The sequence below is a fragment of the Colossoma macropomum genome, unplaced genomic scaffold (assembly GCF_904425465.1).
Source record: "Colossoma macropomum unplaced genomic scaffold, Colossoma_macropomum, whole genome shotgun sequence".
Lineage (NCBI taxonomy): Eukaryota > Metazoa > Chordata > Actinopteri > Characiformes > Serrasalmidae > Colossoma > Colossoma macropomum.
The window spans coordinates 11,868,584-11,887,375 of NW_023494810.1; the positions used below are offsets into that span (position 1 = coordinate 11,868,584).

Sequence of the window (18,792 nt, forward strand, 5' to 3'; positions counted from 1 at the left end):
ATATACTACATCAAACCTTTTTATTTTATTATAATTAAATATTGGTAACTGTGTACTGAGCTTCCTGAATTTTGGTTCATTTATATTTTTCCTAATGTTTATTTTTTTTTGCCTGCTGCCTGGAAAACCAGTTCATTTTCTTTGAAGACTTTTGCACAACACCGTCTGATACATGAAGAACTACTGGACACACATTAAGCAACAACCACATCTAGGTCACCAGTAAATCAGTGGAATGAAGTGCCACATATTTATTGACACCTGTACAGAAAAAACACCTGTCACCGGGTCATGCAAAGCAGTACTACTGTGAACAGAAGAGAACAGCAACGTGAACAACATGACGCCAGAAAGAAATGAATTACAACTTAAACTCCTGAGATGCAGAACATACAGTACAATACAATATGCAAGGATACTACGTGGCACTCATGAATAACTCGACATGTCGATATGTGCCGGACTCAAGCCACACCACGGAACACCAGGCATTCCACAGAAACGCCACTACTGCATTGAAACTGACCAGTCCAAGCACTGCATACTGTAGGAATCTTGGAGAGGAAAGTGCTTGTATAAAGGTCTCGTCGAGGTAATGTAGAACTAATGTCTCGTCAGCTAATAATTACAACAGATCAACTAGATATACACGGACGAGGGTCACCTACTCACAGATATTTGTCTTTGGGTAAATTAAACACTTCCACAATAAGGCTACAACATCAAGGGGTAATGGACGATCTCAGCACACGTCAGGCTCTTTTTCTCTCGATTGCCGTTTCCTCTGAACCATGCATCTGAATGCGAATGACCTCCTCCTCCTCCTGTGCCTCCTCCTCCTCCTCCTCTTCCTCCTCCTCTTCCTCTTCCAGATGGCAATGTTTCAGACCAGTGCAAATCACACAATGTAAACACCAACACCTTGCCGGGAACAATCACTGTACGTCACTCTCCACTTGCTTATTGACATTCAGACATTTACAGCAGAGTTGGGAGGAGGGTACAATGTATACAGCTACATAGAGTTAACCTCAGACCAGGACACACTTTCGTCAAATCAAGTCCATGGCCGACCACAGAACCACAAACGGGTCGTTAGTCAGAGAAGAGACTGGCGAAAGACTTCCGCAAGTTTCGGATGGTCTCCGCCTTGGCTTCGTCCTCGTTGCTGGAGCGGAAGGTCTCGCCGAAGGCATTGAAGGCATTGGTCAGCGACTGGGATTTACTGGAAAAGAGGTATAAACGTGAGAAAGATGAGACGCAAACCACTGGACTCTTGCACAGTCTCATCAAATACTGTGTCCAATGTTTTTCTTGAGTTCTTGCTTATTTTTTTCCCTGATGTCTATTTATGTTGTTTGCATGGTTTTATGTGACAAAAAAACATAAATTTATTTTTACATGAACATTTTCCATCATTATCCCTTATTATTAAACTGTATCTTTAAGGCTAACTTTACACGGTGAAACTTTTATGTAACTTTAGTTGCTTGAAACCTTCTTGGAACTAAATTGTTTCGAGTTGCTTGATGTAAAGTGTCCTGCAACTCACTTGAAACTCAGCCGCAACTGTTGCAAGCGTCTCAACTTTTGTGAAGCAAGTCAAACAAAACACAGATAATGCACCACGCAATCACGTCGAATGACATACTTTCAAAAACCTGATTTCACCAGATCAGTCAGTGAAATTAAAACAGAAGATGGTTATTGGACAATTGAGAAGGAGTCCAAGCTGAAACACTCCTTATAGCTACAGTGTGAGTGCTAAACATGTTGACATAAAGCTAGATCCAAAAGTCCGAGACCACATCTCTAAGTAATCAACAACATTTAGAATTTTGAAAAAAAAAATAAAGAAAAGTTGTGGCAAGTAAAATGAAAAAGAAATATTTAAGATTGTTTTCTAGGTCATTATTCCAATTTAAGCAAATCTGTGACACTGACTATGTTAAGGCCTTCGTATAAAAGGTCAGATTGTTTAGGACTCTAATCTCCTCCACTGAAGTTGGTGTTCAGACGAATTGAAACAAATCTACCATTCACTCAAATTGTTATGCTGATACAAAAAGTTTGTATTAAATTAGAAGGGGATGCAAAATAGAAGCATTTTCACTGCTGTATGCTAATGTGTTGGCTTTGGTGACATCACAAAAAGAACGACTTAAAACCAGGCTGTTTTTGTAGTTTAGTATGCATTTATGGGCTGCAGAAACTTACAGCCCATATATAGAAACTTGGCTGCAAAAAAACAGTTTGATTTTTTAATGGTATGCTTTAAAACTTTAACAATGTTTCGATTCTACACCAAACTCTTTTATTCAAAGCTGCACTATGTAGGATTTGGGGATTTGGTGACCTCTCTGGTGGAAAGGAGTAACTGCGTGCAACATGCGGAAGAACATTTTGTAGCATGGGTTGTGCTTGAGACCCCTTCCCCGAGAGGATGAAGCTGATGCCTGAAAGAGAACCTATTAAATTGAAATGAAAATGAAATGAAATCCAAAATAGCAGTAGCACATGCGCACCATACTGTAGTACATAGTTTAGTTAGTGAGAAGAATTCTATGGCATGGGCCCATTAAATGGCACAAAAGATCCCAAAGCAGTGCATGAAGGAAACCTTACTTCAAGAAAGGGTGTGAAGACTTCTGCTGAGGTGCAGGCTGTTCCTCTACAGGAGCCTGGGCAGGGGCAGCAGATGGAGCCGGAGCTGAGGGCGCTGCTTCAGACGGAGCCGCTCTCTGAGCTGGAGCCTCGACCTGGGGTTGCTCTTTAGGCACAGGCTTGGGTTGGACCTGGGGTTTAGCTGGGGACTGAGCCTTGGTAGGAGACTGGGGCTTAGCAGGGGCTTTGGCCGGGGACTGTACCTGTGTGGGGGCCGAATCTGTCTGGGCTTGACCCTGATCTGCGGCATCAGACTGGACCTTAGGGTGGGCCTTGGCTGGAGGTGGGGTCTGGGGCTTTGGTTGGATCTGAGGCTTGGAGTTTCGCCGCACTGGAGGCACAGGCTTTGGGGGAAGTGGCTTTGGAGGCTGGGGTTTAGGGGGCAGTTCCGTCGGCTTCCCCGGAGCTGGTGCAGGTGTTGCCTGACCTTGGGGCTTGGGCTGCTGTGTGGTGGGTGGAGGAGTTGGGGCGGGAGCTGCCTTTGGCACAGGTTCCGGGGCAGGAGCGCTAGGGGCTGGCTCAGATGGAGCTTCTTGACTCTTAGCTTGGGACTCTTGGGCTTTCACTGGGGCCCCTAGGTTTAGTACAAAAGAGACTCATCACATTACAACACTGCATTTCAATGCTAAGAAGAACATTTTAAATCCAGCACCAGTTGCTTTTGATGTTCTAATCAGACATGTAACAAAGAAGGTGCCCCCCCAAGTCTGGCCAAAGTAAACGTGAAAGGTTACCATCTCATTATGACAAACAAACCAGTGGGCAGATCTCTGATTGATTCCACCAAGAGGTTGAAATGAAATCAGAAGGGAAGGTAGGACTTGAGATAGAATCAAAGGAGAGGATGTCAAGAAAAGTTTCAGGATTACTGAACGAGATCACCGTGCATGCAAAACAATAGCACACAGGCAAAGAAAACACATGCTACATCTCAATGTGTGGAAAAATACGGACTTTTTTGATTGTCCCATGATCTTGATCTGGTTTTAAACATAAATGAGAAAAATTAATGTTATAAATTCACCAAATATGGTTTAAATTAATATAGGAAGTCATGCATAATTAACATAAAGTGAATTGATGTCTTATACAACGTGGGCCTGCTGATGAAAACTGAATCAATTATGTACATAAGTACATAAAATCTTACTCAACAGTATTTGTCACTATAATAATGTGGATAAAACTGAAGGGCAGCAATTTGTAAGGCTACATGCAAGCCTTTCATAACAGCTGACATAAACCTACATAAACACATTAACACTTATTCCAGCTTATTGCTTTTGTCAATGTTGATGTCTTAACCTTAGTTTTAGCACTTATTGGAATAGGCCTTTATAAATGTCTATTTAGGTTTATATCAGCTGTCATGAAAGGCTTATGTAAGTGTTGTGAAGCCTTACGAACGCTGCCCTTCTGTAAAGTGTCACCAATGTGGTTAACGTTACACTTCTTTCTCATGACATGTGTCCATGATGAGAATCAAAGGGTTTTATATTAGTAAGAAGTTCACAACACCCAAACATAATGCATGTCTGAAGAGGTAGAAGAACACTGAAGGGTACCTACATAGAGACACATTCATAGGTATTGAATAATGCCTTATAAAGCAGTGCTTGAATATTTATGAACAATTTGTGCCAGTTATTGCAAGATTCCAAAAGATATTTTGACATGACATTGCATTGCCCTTTCATTGAAGTGATGAGCATTTATTCTATTTATAACATTGTTATAAAGAATTATCTCAATTAATGGAACTTATAGGGCAGAGGCCTAGCTAAGAACACTGTATATCATTTCTATGACAGATTCTGATGCCCTCAAACTTATAATTTTCATACATATTTGCCCACGTTTAACATACATATTTCCATATAAAACATAAAAGTAGAAAGACCCTTGGCAAAATATTACTCCAGTAACTGGAGAAGTTCATTCACTGTCTGTGTTTCTACTTGAGTACACAGGTATAAAATGACTTGCATTTAAAGGTACTTAAATGTCAATGTCAAAAGTAAAAGTACTGGATATTTGTACTTTTGTACTATAACTCAAGTAGGAATATGCCTATATAGAACTGATAAATGGCCTTATCAACGAGGCCTCTGCCTCGTAAGTTCCATTTCTTAGGAACGTTGCTTCTTACAATCAGAACAAACGTCCATCACTTCATTTAGAGCCCCTTACATCAACACAATGTCATTTCCTTCATAAAACATAAGTGGCATAAGTTCTTCATAAATGTAGAAGTCTTACTTTTTTCAATACTTATGCATGTGTTATGAAGACTCTATGTAGGTAGCCTTCAAATAAAGTGGTACCAACTTGAAACTTGAAATAATGGAAACAAAATACGATACAGTAACACAGAATATACAGGTCTTGCAAAGGGGAGCTTTATTACTTTGGACATGAGGGGGGAAAAACTATATAGATCTGTACCAGAGAGCCATCAAAATTCTGTGTCCAAACATTCAACCCAAGTACTGGATTTAAAGAGACAGTAGCAGCAACGATATTGAAAAGTGAGTTCTTTTTCGTTTTTAACCTGCTATTGCATGATGTTGCCTCAGGGCAATAAACTACTTTTCCTAACTTTTAAATGATATGATACATATTTAATGACAATGAAATGGTTAGTAATGAAGGGAAGAGTTTAAATAAACAAAACAAAGCTTGTACTTGGTCACTTTTTCTCCTGGTCGGCATTTTTAAGCCTTGTTTTTGTACGGTGCAGCTTGTGGCTGACGTTTCAGCAAAGGACAATTTTTACTCAGAAATGCACTGTTGGAGTGTAAAGTTAATTTTTTACATTGAGTATCATATAATTAATATTTATATGATGAGAAACTATGGAAATATGTATGTTGCCTAGAGGCAACATTATGCGACAGTGGATTTAGGAAGTAGTGTGAAGGGTCATTTATGTATCCTCTTGAGAGGATTGCAGTTATTGTACAGTTTTTATTTAGAACCATTTCTATTTTTAATTATTTTTTTTAGAAATCTAACATATTTAATATTAATGTGTATGCAGTATTAGTGACCAGTAACCCAGTCAGTTCTGTTGCATAGCAGTAGTTTTACTACTGTAACCAGTTTTGTTAAAAATTGAAAGCCAATTATGATTACTTAAAAATAACTTGATTTTATTTATTTTCATATTTTAGCACAGCTTCAACTCTTATTTATGGTTTAAAATAACTGTTTGGTGTGCTAGAAACCAAACTATTATTTCACAGTGTTTCATCATGGCAACTTTCTGTGATAGAATTTATCTCTTTTGTTAGCATTTATAGCATTTAAAGATCAGCAAGTTGGCCAGTCATTCAGTTTCGTTTCAAACATTTAGATACAAAAAGTTTCTAATATCTTGTATGTGCTCTACATAATTTTTTTTCCATTGTCACACAATGTTGCCTCAAGGCAACATACCCCAAAAATGGACCCTGCACACATTATTATTTTTTACTATTATGTTTTTGATTTGACCAATCAGATCCATTTTCTGCAAGAAATCTGAATCAGTTTTTCGAATATTGCTCTCATAATGCATGCAATAGGGGGTTAAATGCAGCTTTAAGTAAGATAATGATCATTCCATTGGACCACAAAGCATCAGTATTAAATTCCCAGAAGATGGAACACAGGCTGACATTGTTTTCAGAGCTCTGAAAAGTAAATTCATAAACAACATTCAAACCAAAACCTTATTCCTTGATTTATCTCTCCACTCTTTGGTAAAACATCATGCAAATTGTCCTCAGAAGTAACATTTATCGCTTCTAAACATGCAACGTACAAATAAACTGCAGGAGAATCACATCTCTCCTGCAAATTTTAATACACATTTTTCACACCATAGTTTGTAGCTTTTTATAGCATTTAAAGTACACAAAAAAGTATAAACCAGAAAATCAGAGTTTCCACCAAAGAAAGGTCTCTTCGTTATGGACTTTTCTTGCAAGTGTTTAGTCTTGATGTGAAACATGTACATGTGTTATCAGAAGTGTGAAGGATGTTTTTTTTACTGTCTGTATTATTATGTAACATCAAGGCCAATTTAATGCCACTGAGTCATCCCACTAAACGTTTTCACATAAAACTGTTGAAAAATGGTGTCACTTAAAAAAAATCAACAGTATAAATAAACTGCATCACAGAAACACTTCACATATTAGGCTGCCTGAGAATCAAACCCACAACAGCACATTTTAAACAGTCATTACTGACAGTCATTAACAGTGATTATTGAAATTCATTATTGAAAACTCCAAAGTTTTGTACTCAAAAAGTCCATCAAAAACTTTGATATTGCTTAAAAATGTAGAGGAGATTCACAAGGGTTATTCAAACTACAGCAACCATGCATGAAATCTAAATATAAACTTTATTGACTATTTGCCTGGAATGTAATGATCATGTGCTTTAAATCTAATTGACACAAACAGCCAGTGAAGATATGTTTGGTGTCAACATTTTGCTTCTCTGGTTTACAGAGCAAAAAATGGCATCTTGTCAAGTAAAATAATCTTAAATATAGACAATAAATCTAATATTTCTCCTGTTGAGATTGGTGGAAGTTTAACTTTAGATTATTTAACTTATTTTTAGACATTTTTACTTGTTGTGAGTGATTTTACTTAGTACATTTATGTCTCTATATTAGCAGATAATGTTGCTTGTTTTGATAAATGTGCTTGAAACCAGCAAGATTATCTGCCAGTATAATGATAGAAGTTTTACTTAATAAAACCTAAAACAAGGAATAATGTCTAGAAAAAAGCTAAATAACCTTATAATCAGTGCACAACCATCTCAAAATAGGAAATAATACATATTTACAGACTACATTTAAGATCATGTCACTTGACAAGATACTATTTTTGCAGTGTAGCGCTGGCGCTAATGTAGCTAACACTAGTTCTAAAGTCAGCAGTCTTTGTTGTTTCTATTTATAAACAACTGCTTATTGTGAAATTTCTAACTGACGGCATATGTTTACAAAAAGAAGCAACAGAAATTGGCTGTGTGACGTGTATGAATGGGAAGAGGAGTTGTAATTTGTCAAAACACATTGTCCTAAGTGGTTGCCTGCAGCATTACAAGGTTTTGTTTACTATATCGACACATTTGCAAGTTTTGTTCACAACGTTAATGAAGAGCTTGATGTGGTTTAAGCAGGTTCAGAGAAGTTTTGCAGATGTATTTACAGAAAATAATTTGGGTGACTATTGGCTTCTAGTGTGTTAGCTACATTAGCTTCGTAGCTCTAGTTCTAAAGAAGCAAGATGTGGACACCAAACATGTCTTGGCTGATGGACTACATCTAGGGTAAGCAGAAAACTATGTGCAAAACTGTGTTTGATTTTTCACCAAACTATTCCTTTAAAATGCTTTGGTCAAATTGGACTCATTTTTTGAAACCGATGGTGTCTCTGATAACCAAAAAGAGAACAGATGGATGTTATGGATTTAAAGAGGCTTTTCTGTAAGGTTTTCTTTACTTATTGTAGCAAAACAAACAAATCAAATCCCCAAAAGCCTTCAGTCATAAAAAAATCTTCAAGGCCACCTTAAAAACAAATGCTAATCTCCTCAACGCTGCCTCACAAGAGTCAATACTAGCACCTCTTCTCACCCTTCAAATCAGATCCCCACAAAACAACATTCTCTAAAAATCTCAATACTAAAAGTGCAGGCTGCACTTTAAAACATGACACTAAACTGTTTCACGTACATTCCATAGGAAAACACATTATTGGATACAATTCCCAATATCTGCTCATCACTCATGCAAAAGCTACATATAATACACCTGCTTAAAAAAAACCACCACAACATACCAGAACAAACATTCCCATATGCAGTACAGTGTAAGTCAGAGACCACCCTTTTGTTTAATTAATTTCCAGTGAAAACAGCCATTAAATACAAGTTATTAATTTATCAGTGTCAGGAAAAAAGCAGAAAACAAATATTTAACAGAAAATTACACAAAAGTCTCACACTAAAAAATATGATATTGTTTTTTTTCAGTAGTTACTGTTTTCAGTATTCCACTCTACCTTTATTCCAGCTTCTTCTCAGGAGACTCACTTTCAGTTTCTCAAAGAAATCTGCAGACACACCTCCAAAGTTCAGTCTTGGAAGTTGGTTGATCATTTTCTGATGTAGGTTTGGACTCTGGGGTGGTCAGTCCATTGTTCAGCTTCTTTGTTTGATGTGTCTGTCTCCTTTTCTAAATAAGGCTTCTTGACAGCTACACATCCTTTCAGACCCACAGCGCTGAGTCGTCTTCTCACAGTGGAAGGATGGACTGAAACACCTGTGGATGTTTTCAGATCTGAAGCAGCTTGATTTTCTCCTCTCTCTCAAAGATGAAAGCTTTAAGTGCTGTTTATCTGATGGGGACAGTTTTGGTGTATACCAGGTCTTCTAGGTGGTTGTTAGGAGGTCTTTCAGGTGGTTGTTAGGTTTCTTGTTTTAGACAGTTTTGGAAACTTCTGTTTTTTCACAGTACTTAGTACTGTTTTCTTATTGTCTTTAATTTGATCAATTTCTGGAGTTTTGGAACTTCACTTATTTTCCTTTGAGTTCCTCGTCCCTTATACAAGTGGACTATCTTTTATCTAATCTCCTTAGAAATATCTCCTGAAAAATGAATAATTCATACTTTTGACTGGAAATTACATAATTGAAAGGTGGTCTCCGTCTTTAACACACCACTGCACATGTAGATAAAAGTATTCACACATATAAAAGCAACAAACTACTCAACTGTAAGTCACCAGACATATATGAAAATACACTAAACAGTACCAAACGAGTACCACACGGGACAGAGCAGCACTGGACCTTGCATAGGCACAATTAGCGGTTTGTTTTTCAGTAAACTGGCAACGGTAGCCTCAAAAAAGCACAGGTTACAAGACAACTAAGGAAGCCGTGAAAAGCAAATAAAAAATGTGGACAGTGCACTTAAACACTGCATAGGGACAAGACACAGTCAAGGCCAACTGAGCGACTGCTAAAGAGCACAATCCAGAACCCAGTCACTACTGAATGGCTAAAATCATAAGGTTTTTTTCTCACTGCGGCTGAAACCTCTGTCTGGCCTTTTCTGTGGATGAAATCATTTTGCCTGGACCTGTTTTGCTCCTACAGCAACTCCATTACAGTCGAGTATGTACTGCAAACAACCTTGAGGAGGGGCGCGCTGTGGTGGAGCCCTGTTGGGGTCAGGCAGGCCTTCCTTTAAAGTCGAGCTCTGTGGAGACACACACATGCACAGATACACACACACAATACACAATATAATATGTTAATTAATTTGTTATCTCAAGATAACTACTTTGTTATCTCGAGATAAGAAGATAACTAACTTGTTATTTCAAGATAACTTTTGTTATCTTGAGATAACAAGACAACTTTTTATCTCAAGACAACAACTTTGTATGGAGCCCCGCTAGTGAAAGCCTGTATAAATAAAAATAATGCATGGCCATGACTTAGTAAAGCATGGGAATGAGATCCTAATGCATGGCCACGACTTATTAAGCTGTGATCTCATTCCCACGCCTTACCAAGTCATGGCCACAACTTAATCATCTCATTCCCATGCCTTACTAAGTCGTGGCCTCGCATTATTTTTAAACACCAGGGCTCTCTAACTTTGTTATCTTAAGATCATAAGATAATTCACTCATTGTCTCAGGATAACAACTTTTGTTACCTCGAGATAACAAGATAATCAACTTGTTATCTCAGGATAACAATGCCAAAAATTATAACTACTTTGGACTGACTCTGGACTGCAAATTTCTCAACTCAGCGTTACAGTTAGTACCATTTATCTCAGCAGTCAATGTGTTTTTGGAAGTAACAGCACTATTTGCTGTTAGATTAAATATAAATAAATGTAAATACAAAAAAAGGACCAATAATTTCAAAAACATAGTTCATATTGTGAGAACACAGGTTTGGTTCTAGATATCTCAGCACTCCTTGCAATGCCCTCACACAGCATCACCAGCACACTTGGTTTAGTTTAATTAAACTGAGTAGCCAAACTAGGCACTGAATAATAACCACAGGTTACACTGGAATTCCTCGAGGAGAGGTTTGGAAATTAACATACATGAAATCACTACTTATTGTATTCATATAATTTGCATTTATTCTATAATTAGTGTTTGCCTGAGCAAATAAAAGCATTATAAATGTAATTTTCTCACAAGCCTAAGTACGTTCTGAAGTATTGCATAATTTTATGTATGTAGTCTAGAAAGCTTGTTTGGTTTAGACCTAACAGAATTACACTGAATTCATTTTGTTAACCAACTAACTAGACTTTTTGCTGAACTTAGCAAATGTTATAACTACACTCTTAAAAAAGACGGTGCTTTAAGGGTTCTTTGGTAAATAAAATGGTCCTATATAGAACCATGAACACTCAAAGAATCCTTTGCATGGTAAAAGGATTCTTTGCATCATGAAAGATGCAGAAGCTATAGATGGTTCTATATAAAGATTACTATAAAAGCAGAACGTGTCAGCTTGTGCTGTTCCCTCCTACTTCAGGATTTATTTACTTCAGGATAAATGTAGTTTCATTCTGACTGTACACCAGGTGGCGCCTGGTGCATAGAGTAATGGATATAACTTGAAATCACTCAAGACAGGAAATCCATTAACATGCTTAAGTGATTCTGGATGCAGATACACTCTGGAGGCAAACCATTTGACTCGAGATGTAAAACACAGGGCAAATGATAAACTGTACTGACTGAAATTATTCAAGAACTTTTGTTCAAACTGGTATATGGAGGCTACATAGCCTACTGGAAAGTAATGTTACCTGTGGTTGCTGGACAGTAGTTGGAGGTCTCTGTGGAGAGCGAGCAGGTGTGCGGGTGGCCACTAGGTTCATCTTGGCCAAGACAACCTCAGCTATCAGCTGCCTGTCTTCTGCTTGGTGCTCTCCAATCAGCTGCATGGAGGAACCCACCACCTACAGACAAAGAACATAATATACTATTTTATGTATCTTCCCCAAATGCCAAGCATAGTTCTCATCACTGCTTTGTTTATTTCTTTTTCTTGAATTTCCTTTTTGTGTTTTTATTATTTAGTATTATGCTGCTTACGAATTGCCCATTATTATGCTGCTTATGAAATATGCTATATAAATAAACTTTCAAGCATTTGTGGCCACATCATCAGCAGCATGTGATATGTTACAGGAAACCGCGGCAAAAAATAACATACACACAGTCCAGAGACAACAACCACAGCTGGCAGCAGCAACCCAACCTGAAGATATAGTGGCCCAACAACAGCTTCAACTGCAAAAACAACATCAACAAATTAAGAAGCAACAACAATACATTTGTTGTGTACACAGATACTATGAGTCATGCCATACGGATTGGGCAATGCCCCTTCTGTGTTCCAATTCTTAGCCAATTATATCATCTGTAACATGCACTACTGGTTTATTGTTGCATATATCAACGGTCTACTCTGCAAACCTGAGGAGTACCACAGCCATTTGGGAGCTACAAAGGTTCTTTGATCATTTCTACCAGAACTTCATGAACAGTTTTAGCTCCATAGTTGGCCCCTTTACTGAGCTACATAAAGGCTATCCACAGGGACTTTCCTAGTCAGTTGAAGCTGAGGAAAAGGAATAGGTACCTTACTATTACTTGCAATTAATTCAGGCCTTGGGGAGTGTCACTGGCTAGAAGGTGGTTGTCCATCCATCTGTCCAGGTTAGTCTGTGCTAGGTGTTGCGCAGACTTGTTGACTTTACTGCTCAGCGATGACACCTTACACTTGACATGGATGCCTCAACAGCTGCATCCCAATTCAGGCCTGCATTTGACGGCTGATTGCATCACAGTGGCGCGACTATGCTGTCCCATTTCGAACGCTCCTTCATATGTGGCTAAGAAATGTGTCCTTCTTTTCCATGGCAATGAGTGGATCCTTCGCCAGTCAACATATCCTGAGGTTCACTGTGTGCCGACGAAGGCAAACAGCTAACAATACAATTTAAAAAAAAAGCCAATGTGGTCTGAAGCAAAACTTATGCTAATGTTTTGTTTTGTTTTAGGGGCAAGGAGCAGACAGAGAGAAGCATCTCCAGCTCTAATAAATGAAAAAATAAAAAAAAATAAAATCAAGAGCGGTGTTTCTTGATGCAACCGTAAGGGCAGGAACAGAGGTGCTGTGACGCAAACAGGAAATCCGTCATAGAGCAGACCATCTGATTTCAGTTCGGCCTTCGTGGGTCTACGCAGCCTTCGGAAGACATGCCTTCGTAGACCATGTCCTTCGAAGGATGCAGACCCTGAATTGGGACACAGCGAAGATAAAGAGCCTGGTGATTTTAGAGTCTGTATCTGAAGGCTAACAATGCAATCTAAGGATTGTTGGATTGCATCACTACGCTTTACTGACCTGTGGAGTTTGGCTTCATCACAGATTTTTAAAGTCGACTTGACTTTCATTACAAAGCTACCAACTTCAAAAAATCTGTAGGGCAAACCCTATATCTATACTAACCTTCACAATCAGAAAAATGTGGCGAGAATAAGTCCTTGCCATCCATGTAGGTCCTATTTATATACTCCTTCATTTCACCATTTCATAGAGACTCAGTTCCAAGAACACTACAGCAGACGACATGAATAGACTGCCCTCATCATACCACCAACCTCCAGACCCTGGACCAAATCACAAGACAAATCACAAATCACAAGACAAATTCTATGTCCTGCAACAGCTTCCTGGTACGCTTAAATTCTTGGCGCACACCACTTTGACATCCTGGCATTGTCTGCATTAAAGAATTGCTGTCGGCCAAGTAATGGTGACATCTGCCTATGCAAAGTCCACAGTTTATTGGATGATTTGAGATCAACAACGGGTCAACAGAACGACATAAACTAGAACAACCAGCTCATCACTAAATCTCTCCCTTATTTACGTCTCTGCTTACAGTGGACTGCTCCCCTGCTTACACATGAGAGCCCTCATAAATTCCAGCAGAAGAAGGGGTCAGCTTTTAGTGGACACGGGTGTTATTGTCCCATGTCCGGACCTGCCCAAAGACGTCTTAGACCATTAATTGTTGAATTTCACAGCCCGGTCCCTGGTTTCTCAGGCCTGGTCCTCAGGAACAAGCAGAGTTTCTAATGCTACTTTGTTTATATCTTCTTCTGGTTGTTTAGGACAATACAATGAAGTATTTGTGCCTGCATCTCCAGGGATACACTGCCAAAACGAGTTATCTAAAGCTTTAAGTGCTGTTAACCTTATGGGGACAGCTTTGGTGGTCTACCAGGTCTTGCCCGGCTGTTTGAAGTCCTGTTTTCTCTGTAGCTTTTAATCATTTTTGGACTTCAGTTTTGTAAACCCCCTGCTTTACTCAAGTGGATTATCAATTTTGGTACTTTATTTGATCCATTCATGGCACAGTGATTACAGGTGTGCATGCTCGCAATGTTCTTCACTGCATGAGTTCACTAATTACACATTTTGTCACCTTTTTAAAAAGGTGAACTCATTAGTGAACTCTATTCATATTGTGCTAGCACTGGAAAAAAACAGCTGTAGAAATTCCAGCCTTTTTTTGACCAAAAAAACCCTGAGTTTACTGAGAGAAAATTAAAGTGTCAAGCCTTAAAGCTCCAAATTTGATAGCCATATTTAAGCATATATCAAGAGATCTAGGATCTGCTCTCCGTTGTCCACATAACTGAAAATGAGGATGTAAATCTACTGAATGCTAAACTCTAAATCCTCTTTAATCACTATATAGATCTTGCTGGAACTGTCAGCTTTTCATAGCCCACATCATTTGGAGAAGGTCAAAGCTTAGAGCTGCTGAGGGCAGGACATCCAAAAATGCTCTTGGTCATGTGGAGAGCCTCTCTCATTGTCAGAGTGTGTTACATAAGCAAGATAAGCAACTCCAGGCCTCCTCTGGGCTTCGAGAGCTTTGAAGGCTGTAACATCCTCAGTTTTTCACAGCAGACAAAATCTACAGTACCGTACTTGGGCTTGTTTCTTGTCTGGCTTGCTTGTTTAAAATGGTGCTGTATTTAACTCAAAGCACTGAATAATCTAACAGCAGGGGTAAATAAAACCAAAAGGGCAGCACATAAATAAATCTGCATTATATCAATTATCTCCACTGTAGTAGAGGACTGCGCAGGACTGTTTTTTCAGTCCCACTTCCACCCACTTCCGCAAGATCTCATGCCGCTCCTGCAGAAAATCAGAATCATTTGTCCCGTTACTGCCTGCAACTGAAACGTTTTTGTCCCGCTCCCTGCCCGCTCAGTCAAGGTGAACTGACATCCAATATCTGACACAGTCTATTCACAAATACATTATCCTTTCCTGTAACAAGACGGCAGTTATGGTTATCAGGTTCTCTGTGAAGTAACTTCATCAAACGCCATTTATTCCCAGTAAACACAAAGCAGGAATTAAACCACAGAACGGTTATTTTTGGTGTTTTGCTGGGCAGCTGTGGTCGTCAGACGGAAGGCTTCACCATCTCTGTAAATTAGAATTTATGTGTTATTCACATGATCGGTTGCTTCACAACTCTTTGGAATTACTTCATACTTCATTCATTTTATTTGTTTTACTGTTATCATTTTATATTGTTTATGTATATGATTTAGCGATCGTTCTACTTTGTTTAGGCTATTCATTATTTAGCAGGATTTCTCTTCATGTGTGCTTTGGCTCTCTCCTGCCTGCAGTGGGCTGGGTTTCCCACTCCCGCACGCAACACTGAAAATGAGTCCCACGCCACAAGATACACTGTGGGGGGTCCTGCAGGTCCCACAGGAATCCGCAGGAGTGCAGACCTCTACACTACAGCATCGATGTCAGAAGTAAATGAATTAATTCACAGTGTGCAGAGCTTTCCCTTGTGAATGAAGGTTAATTAGAAGCAGTGAGCATCTGATGAATGGAGCCTCTCGTCTCTGTAGGCTGATTTGTAAAAGCAAACAACTAAATTTGATGTGCTATTTTCTTTTTTCAATCACATCCATGTTGAAATCAAGTGAAACACAAGAAACTGCAATATTTACTTGATGAGATTAAAGGCTTTTCCACACTTGAGGGTTTGGTACATTTACAGATGTAGATGTTCCTGTATAAATTCACCACCGGCTCCCCCAACAACTTCTGGGTTAATACTGTAGCATTATGTTGTCTAATGTGCTTGAGTGAGGGGAAAAAAGCAACAGCAAAAAAACGGAGACAACAGAAGCAAAACAACAGAAAAGAAAAAGAGAAGATAAAGATACACTTTACTTTTTTATGGTTCAGGTTTAGATACTTAGGCTGAGATTAATCCAGATTTAGATACTTAGGCTGTAATTAATCCAGATTAAGATACTTGGGCTGGGATTTATTCAGATTTAGATACCCAAACTGTGATAAATCCAGATTTAGAAACCCAGGCTGTGATAAATCCAATTTAGATACTCAGACTGTGATTAATCCAGGTTTAGATACTCAGACTGTGATTATTCCAGGTTTAGATGCTCAGGCTGAGATTAATCCAGATTTAGATATTTAGGCTGCGATTAATTCAGATTTAGATACTCATGATGTAATTAATCAAGATTTACATACTCAAAATATGATTAATCCAAGTTTAGATACTCAAGCCGTGATTAATCCAGGTTTATATACTCAGACTGTGACTAATCCTAGTTTAGAAACTCAGACTGTGATTAATTCAGGTTTAGATACTCAGGCTGAGATTAATCCAGGTTTAGGTACCTAGACTGTGATTAATCCAAGTTTAGATACTCAGACTGTGATTAATCTAGGTTTAGATACTCAAACTGTGATTAATCCAGGTAGCTACTCAGACCGTAATTAATCTGGGTTTAGATACTCAGGCTGTGATTAAACGATCATTCAGTCATCAGCAATTCACAAAGGCAGCTATACAAGTATATAAATTAGACAACCTCTAATTTTACACTACATCAGTTAGCCAAATGCCCCCCTCCAAAAAAAGTCCTGCTTAGGGCCCAAAAGCCTAGAGCATCCATTAACCGCTGTTCATCACTGTTTGAGTGTTGGTACCAAAAACCAGGGCTCAATTTTGACTAGTGTGATGTAATCTGATATAATCATGATGTTAATAATTCACTATACCCATTTATTTTTTTTTCCAAATTGAAATACACACACACACACACACACACACACACACACACACACACACATACACACACACACACATATATATATATATATATACATACAAAATACAACTGACAGACAATATAAATCATACTAAGGCCATCCTATTATATAAAACAGTACATATTTAGCTGTGTTCAATCACTACTACTGGACTACTGGACATATTCCAGAGTGGACGGCTGCAGCGAGTAGCGCAAAACATCAAAAACAGTTGCCATGGAAACCTGGACCAGCCTTGCTGTCTCAGCGAGGCTGCTCATGATGAAGCTGTACATTGCCATGGCAATCATCTCCATAGCAAAACGTTTCTGTGGAATACGGGAGGAAGGCTTTCACTGAGATAACCCGTCCGAAGATGAATGAGCCGAGCTGGCTGCAACGTTATTATAAGAAGACAGCAGCTCTATATCTTCTGGAAGAGACAGTTGACCGTCTGTCTGCACGACTGTGATGGCGCGACTGTGGCATTTGGCTGCTTTGTCACTGCGGTACCCCAGAAGGAATGGAGAGACAGAAGAAATTCACAGCCACTTCCCTTCATGATGGAAATCTAATTGCCATCTCTTTCACCACACCACAGTCCAACCCACTCTCATCTAGCCTAAGAGGGGCAGGATTACTGAGACTAACCATGCAATAATTGTAGTTTTTTTGGGATGAGAAGTAGGAGGTCAGTATGGTTATGGCTCCAAACAGGGTTTGACATCTTTTGACCAAACATTTAGTAAGGCTTTGGTTTCCTTTTCCCACTGCCTCATGACACTAAAAACTCTGGCCTGTTATCTGGATATTATGTACTTGGGGGTTGGAATCAGGGCTTAAGAGGGAATTCTACTTATTTTTGAACATTTCTGTCATTCAGAATGGTTTAGTTCTAGAGAAACGTGTTGAGTCAGAGTTGAAATAAGACATCTAAAGAGTTTGATGCCTCTAAAAGCTCCCTCACAGAAAGTTATTACATGAAATAATTATAAATACATTGCGAGTTGCCTACGACTTTGTCTTATGATAGTTTTGAGGAGGTTTTGGCCTAAAATATATATATTTTTAAATCTATTCATGGCAGAGCGATTCAAGCAAAACAGTCCCCAAAGAAAACTTTTTCAGATTTATCACAATTTTACAATCTTTAACATTCCATATAAAATGAATGAATAATTGATAAAATGGCTATATTTGTATTATAGATATTGTGCCCACTGGTTCCTGTCACTACCACTGCAAAGAAAGTAAGCTTCTTTACAATGAACCATTTCACATCCAACCCCTTTGAATAACTTTGTTTACAGCTCAGCCACTGAATTTTGCAGGAATTTTGAAAAAAAACGTGAAATTCCCCTTTAATTTATGCCAGAGCGGATCAGGATATGGCACTTTCTACATTGGATTCATTTTGTTTTTCAAATTGTATCTGTAAATGGGTCAGTAACATTGTTGTAGCCATTATTTTCATATAAAATAATTTATTAACACATTTCATATACACTTGTATACAAAATGTTTATTTTTCCCAGTATATTAAATTCAGCAAATAAACGGTAAAGATGTTATGCGCAGTACAGTGCAGCTACAACTCAGTTATCGCGCATGTTGTTGTCATTTCCACTGATAAGTGAACCGTACTGAGTACCCACACAGCAATTGGTCACCCTTCCTGCCGGAGTACTGAGTGTGCCGAGCTGTGCAGCATCTTTACGCAGTGTCCCTGGAGTCTGTGAAAGCCCTGAAGCGTAAGATCCTGACCCTAAATTCCACTTTATTTATTGTTTCTGCCTGAATAACATACAAAAACAGATGATTGTTATTTAAAAAAAGAGCAGAACTCTGTTGTTTGTGGTTACTGTTAATGCATGAGAAATTATATGCTAA

General features: G+C 38.6%; 1 protein-coding gene across 1 annotated transcript in view; it reads right to left on the reverse strand.

Annotated features, from left to right (window-relative positions):
- Positions 1 to 216: 216 nt before the first annotated feature.
- syn2b (synapsin IIb) overlaps positions 217 to 18,792 on the reverse strand; it is a 137,309-nt gene continuing 118,733 nt past the window's right edge. Inside the window, exons 10-13 of the mRNA XM_036559342.1 lie at positions 11,528 to 11,680; positions 9,871 to 9,937; positions 2,626 to 3,238; positions 217 to 1,225 (exon numbers count right to left, since the gene is read on the reverse strand). Coding sequence (XP_036415235.1) covers positions 1,096 to 1,225; positions 2,626 to 3,238; positions 9,871 to 9,937; positions 11,528 to 11,680 — 963 coding nt within the window. The 3' untranslated portion in view covers positions 217 to 1,095. The remainder of the gene's footprint in view (positions 1,226 to 2,625; positions 3,239 to 9,870; positions 9,938 to 11,527; positions 11,681 to 18,792) is intronic.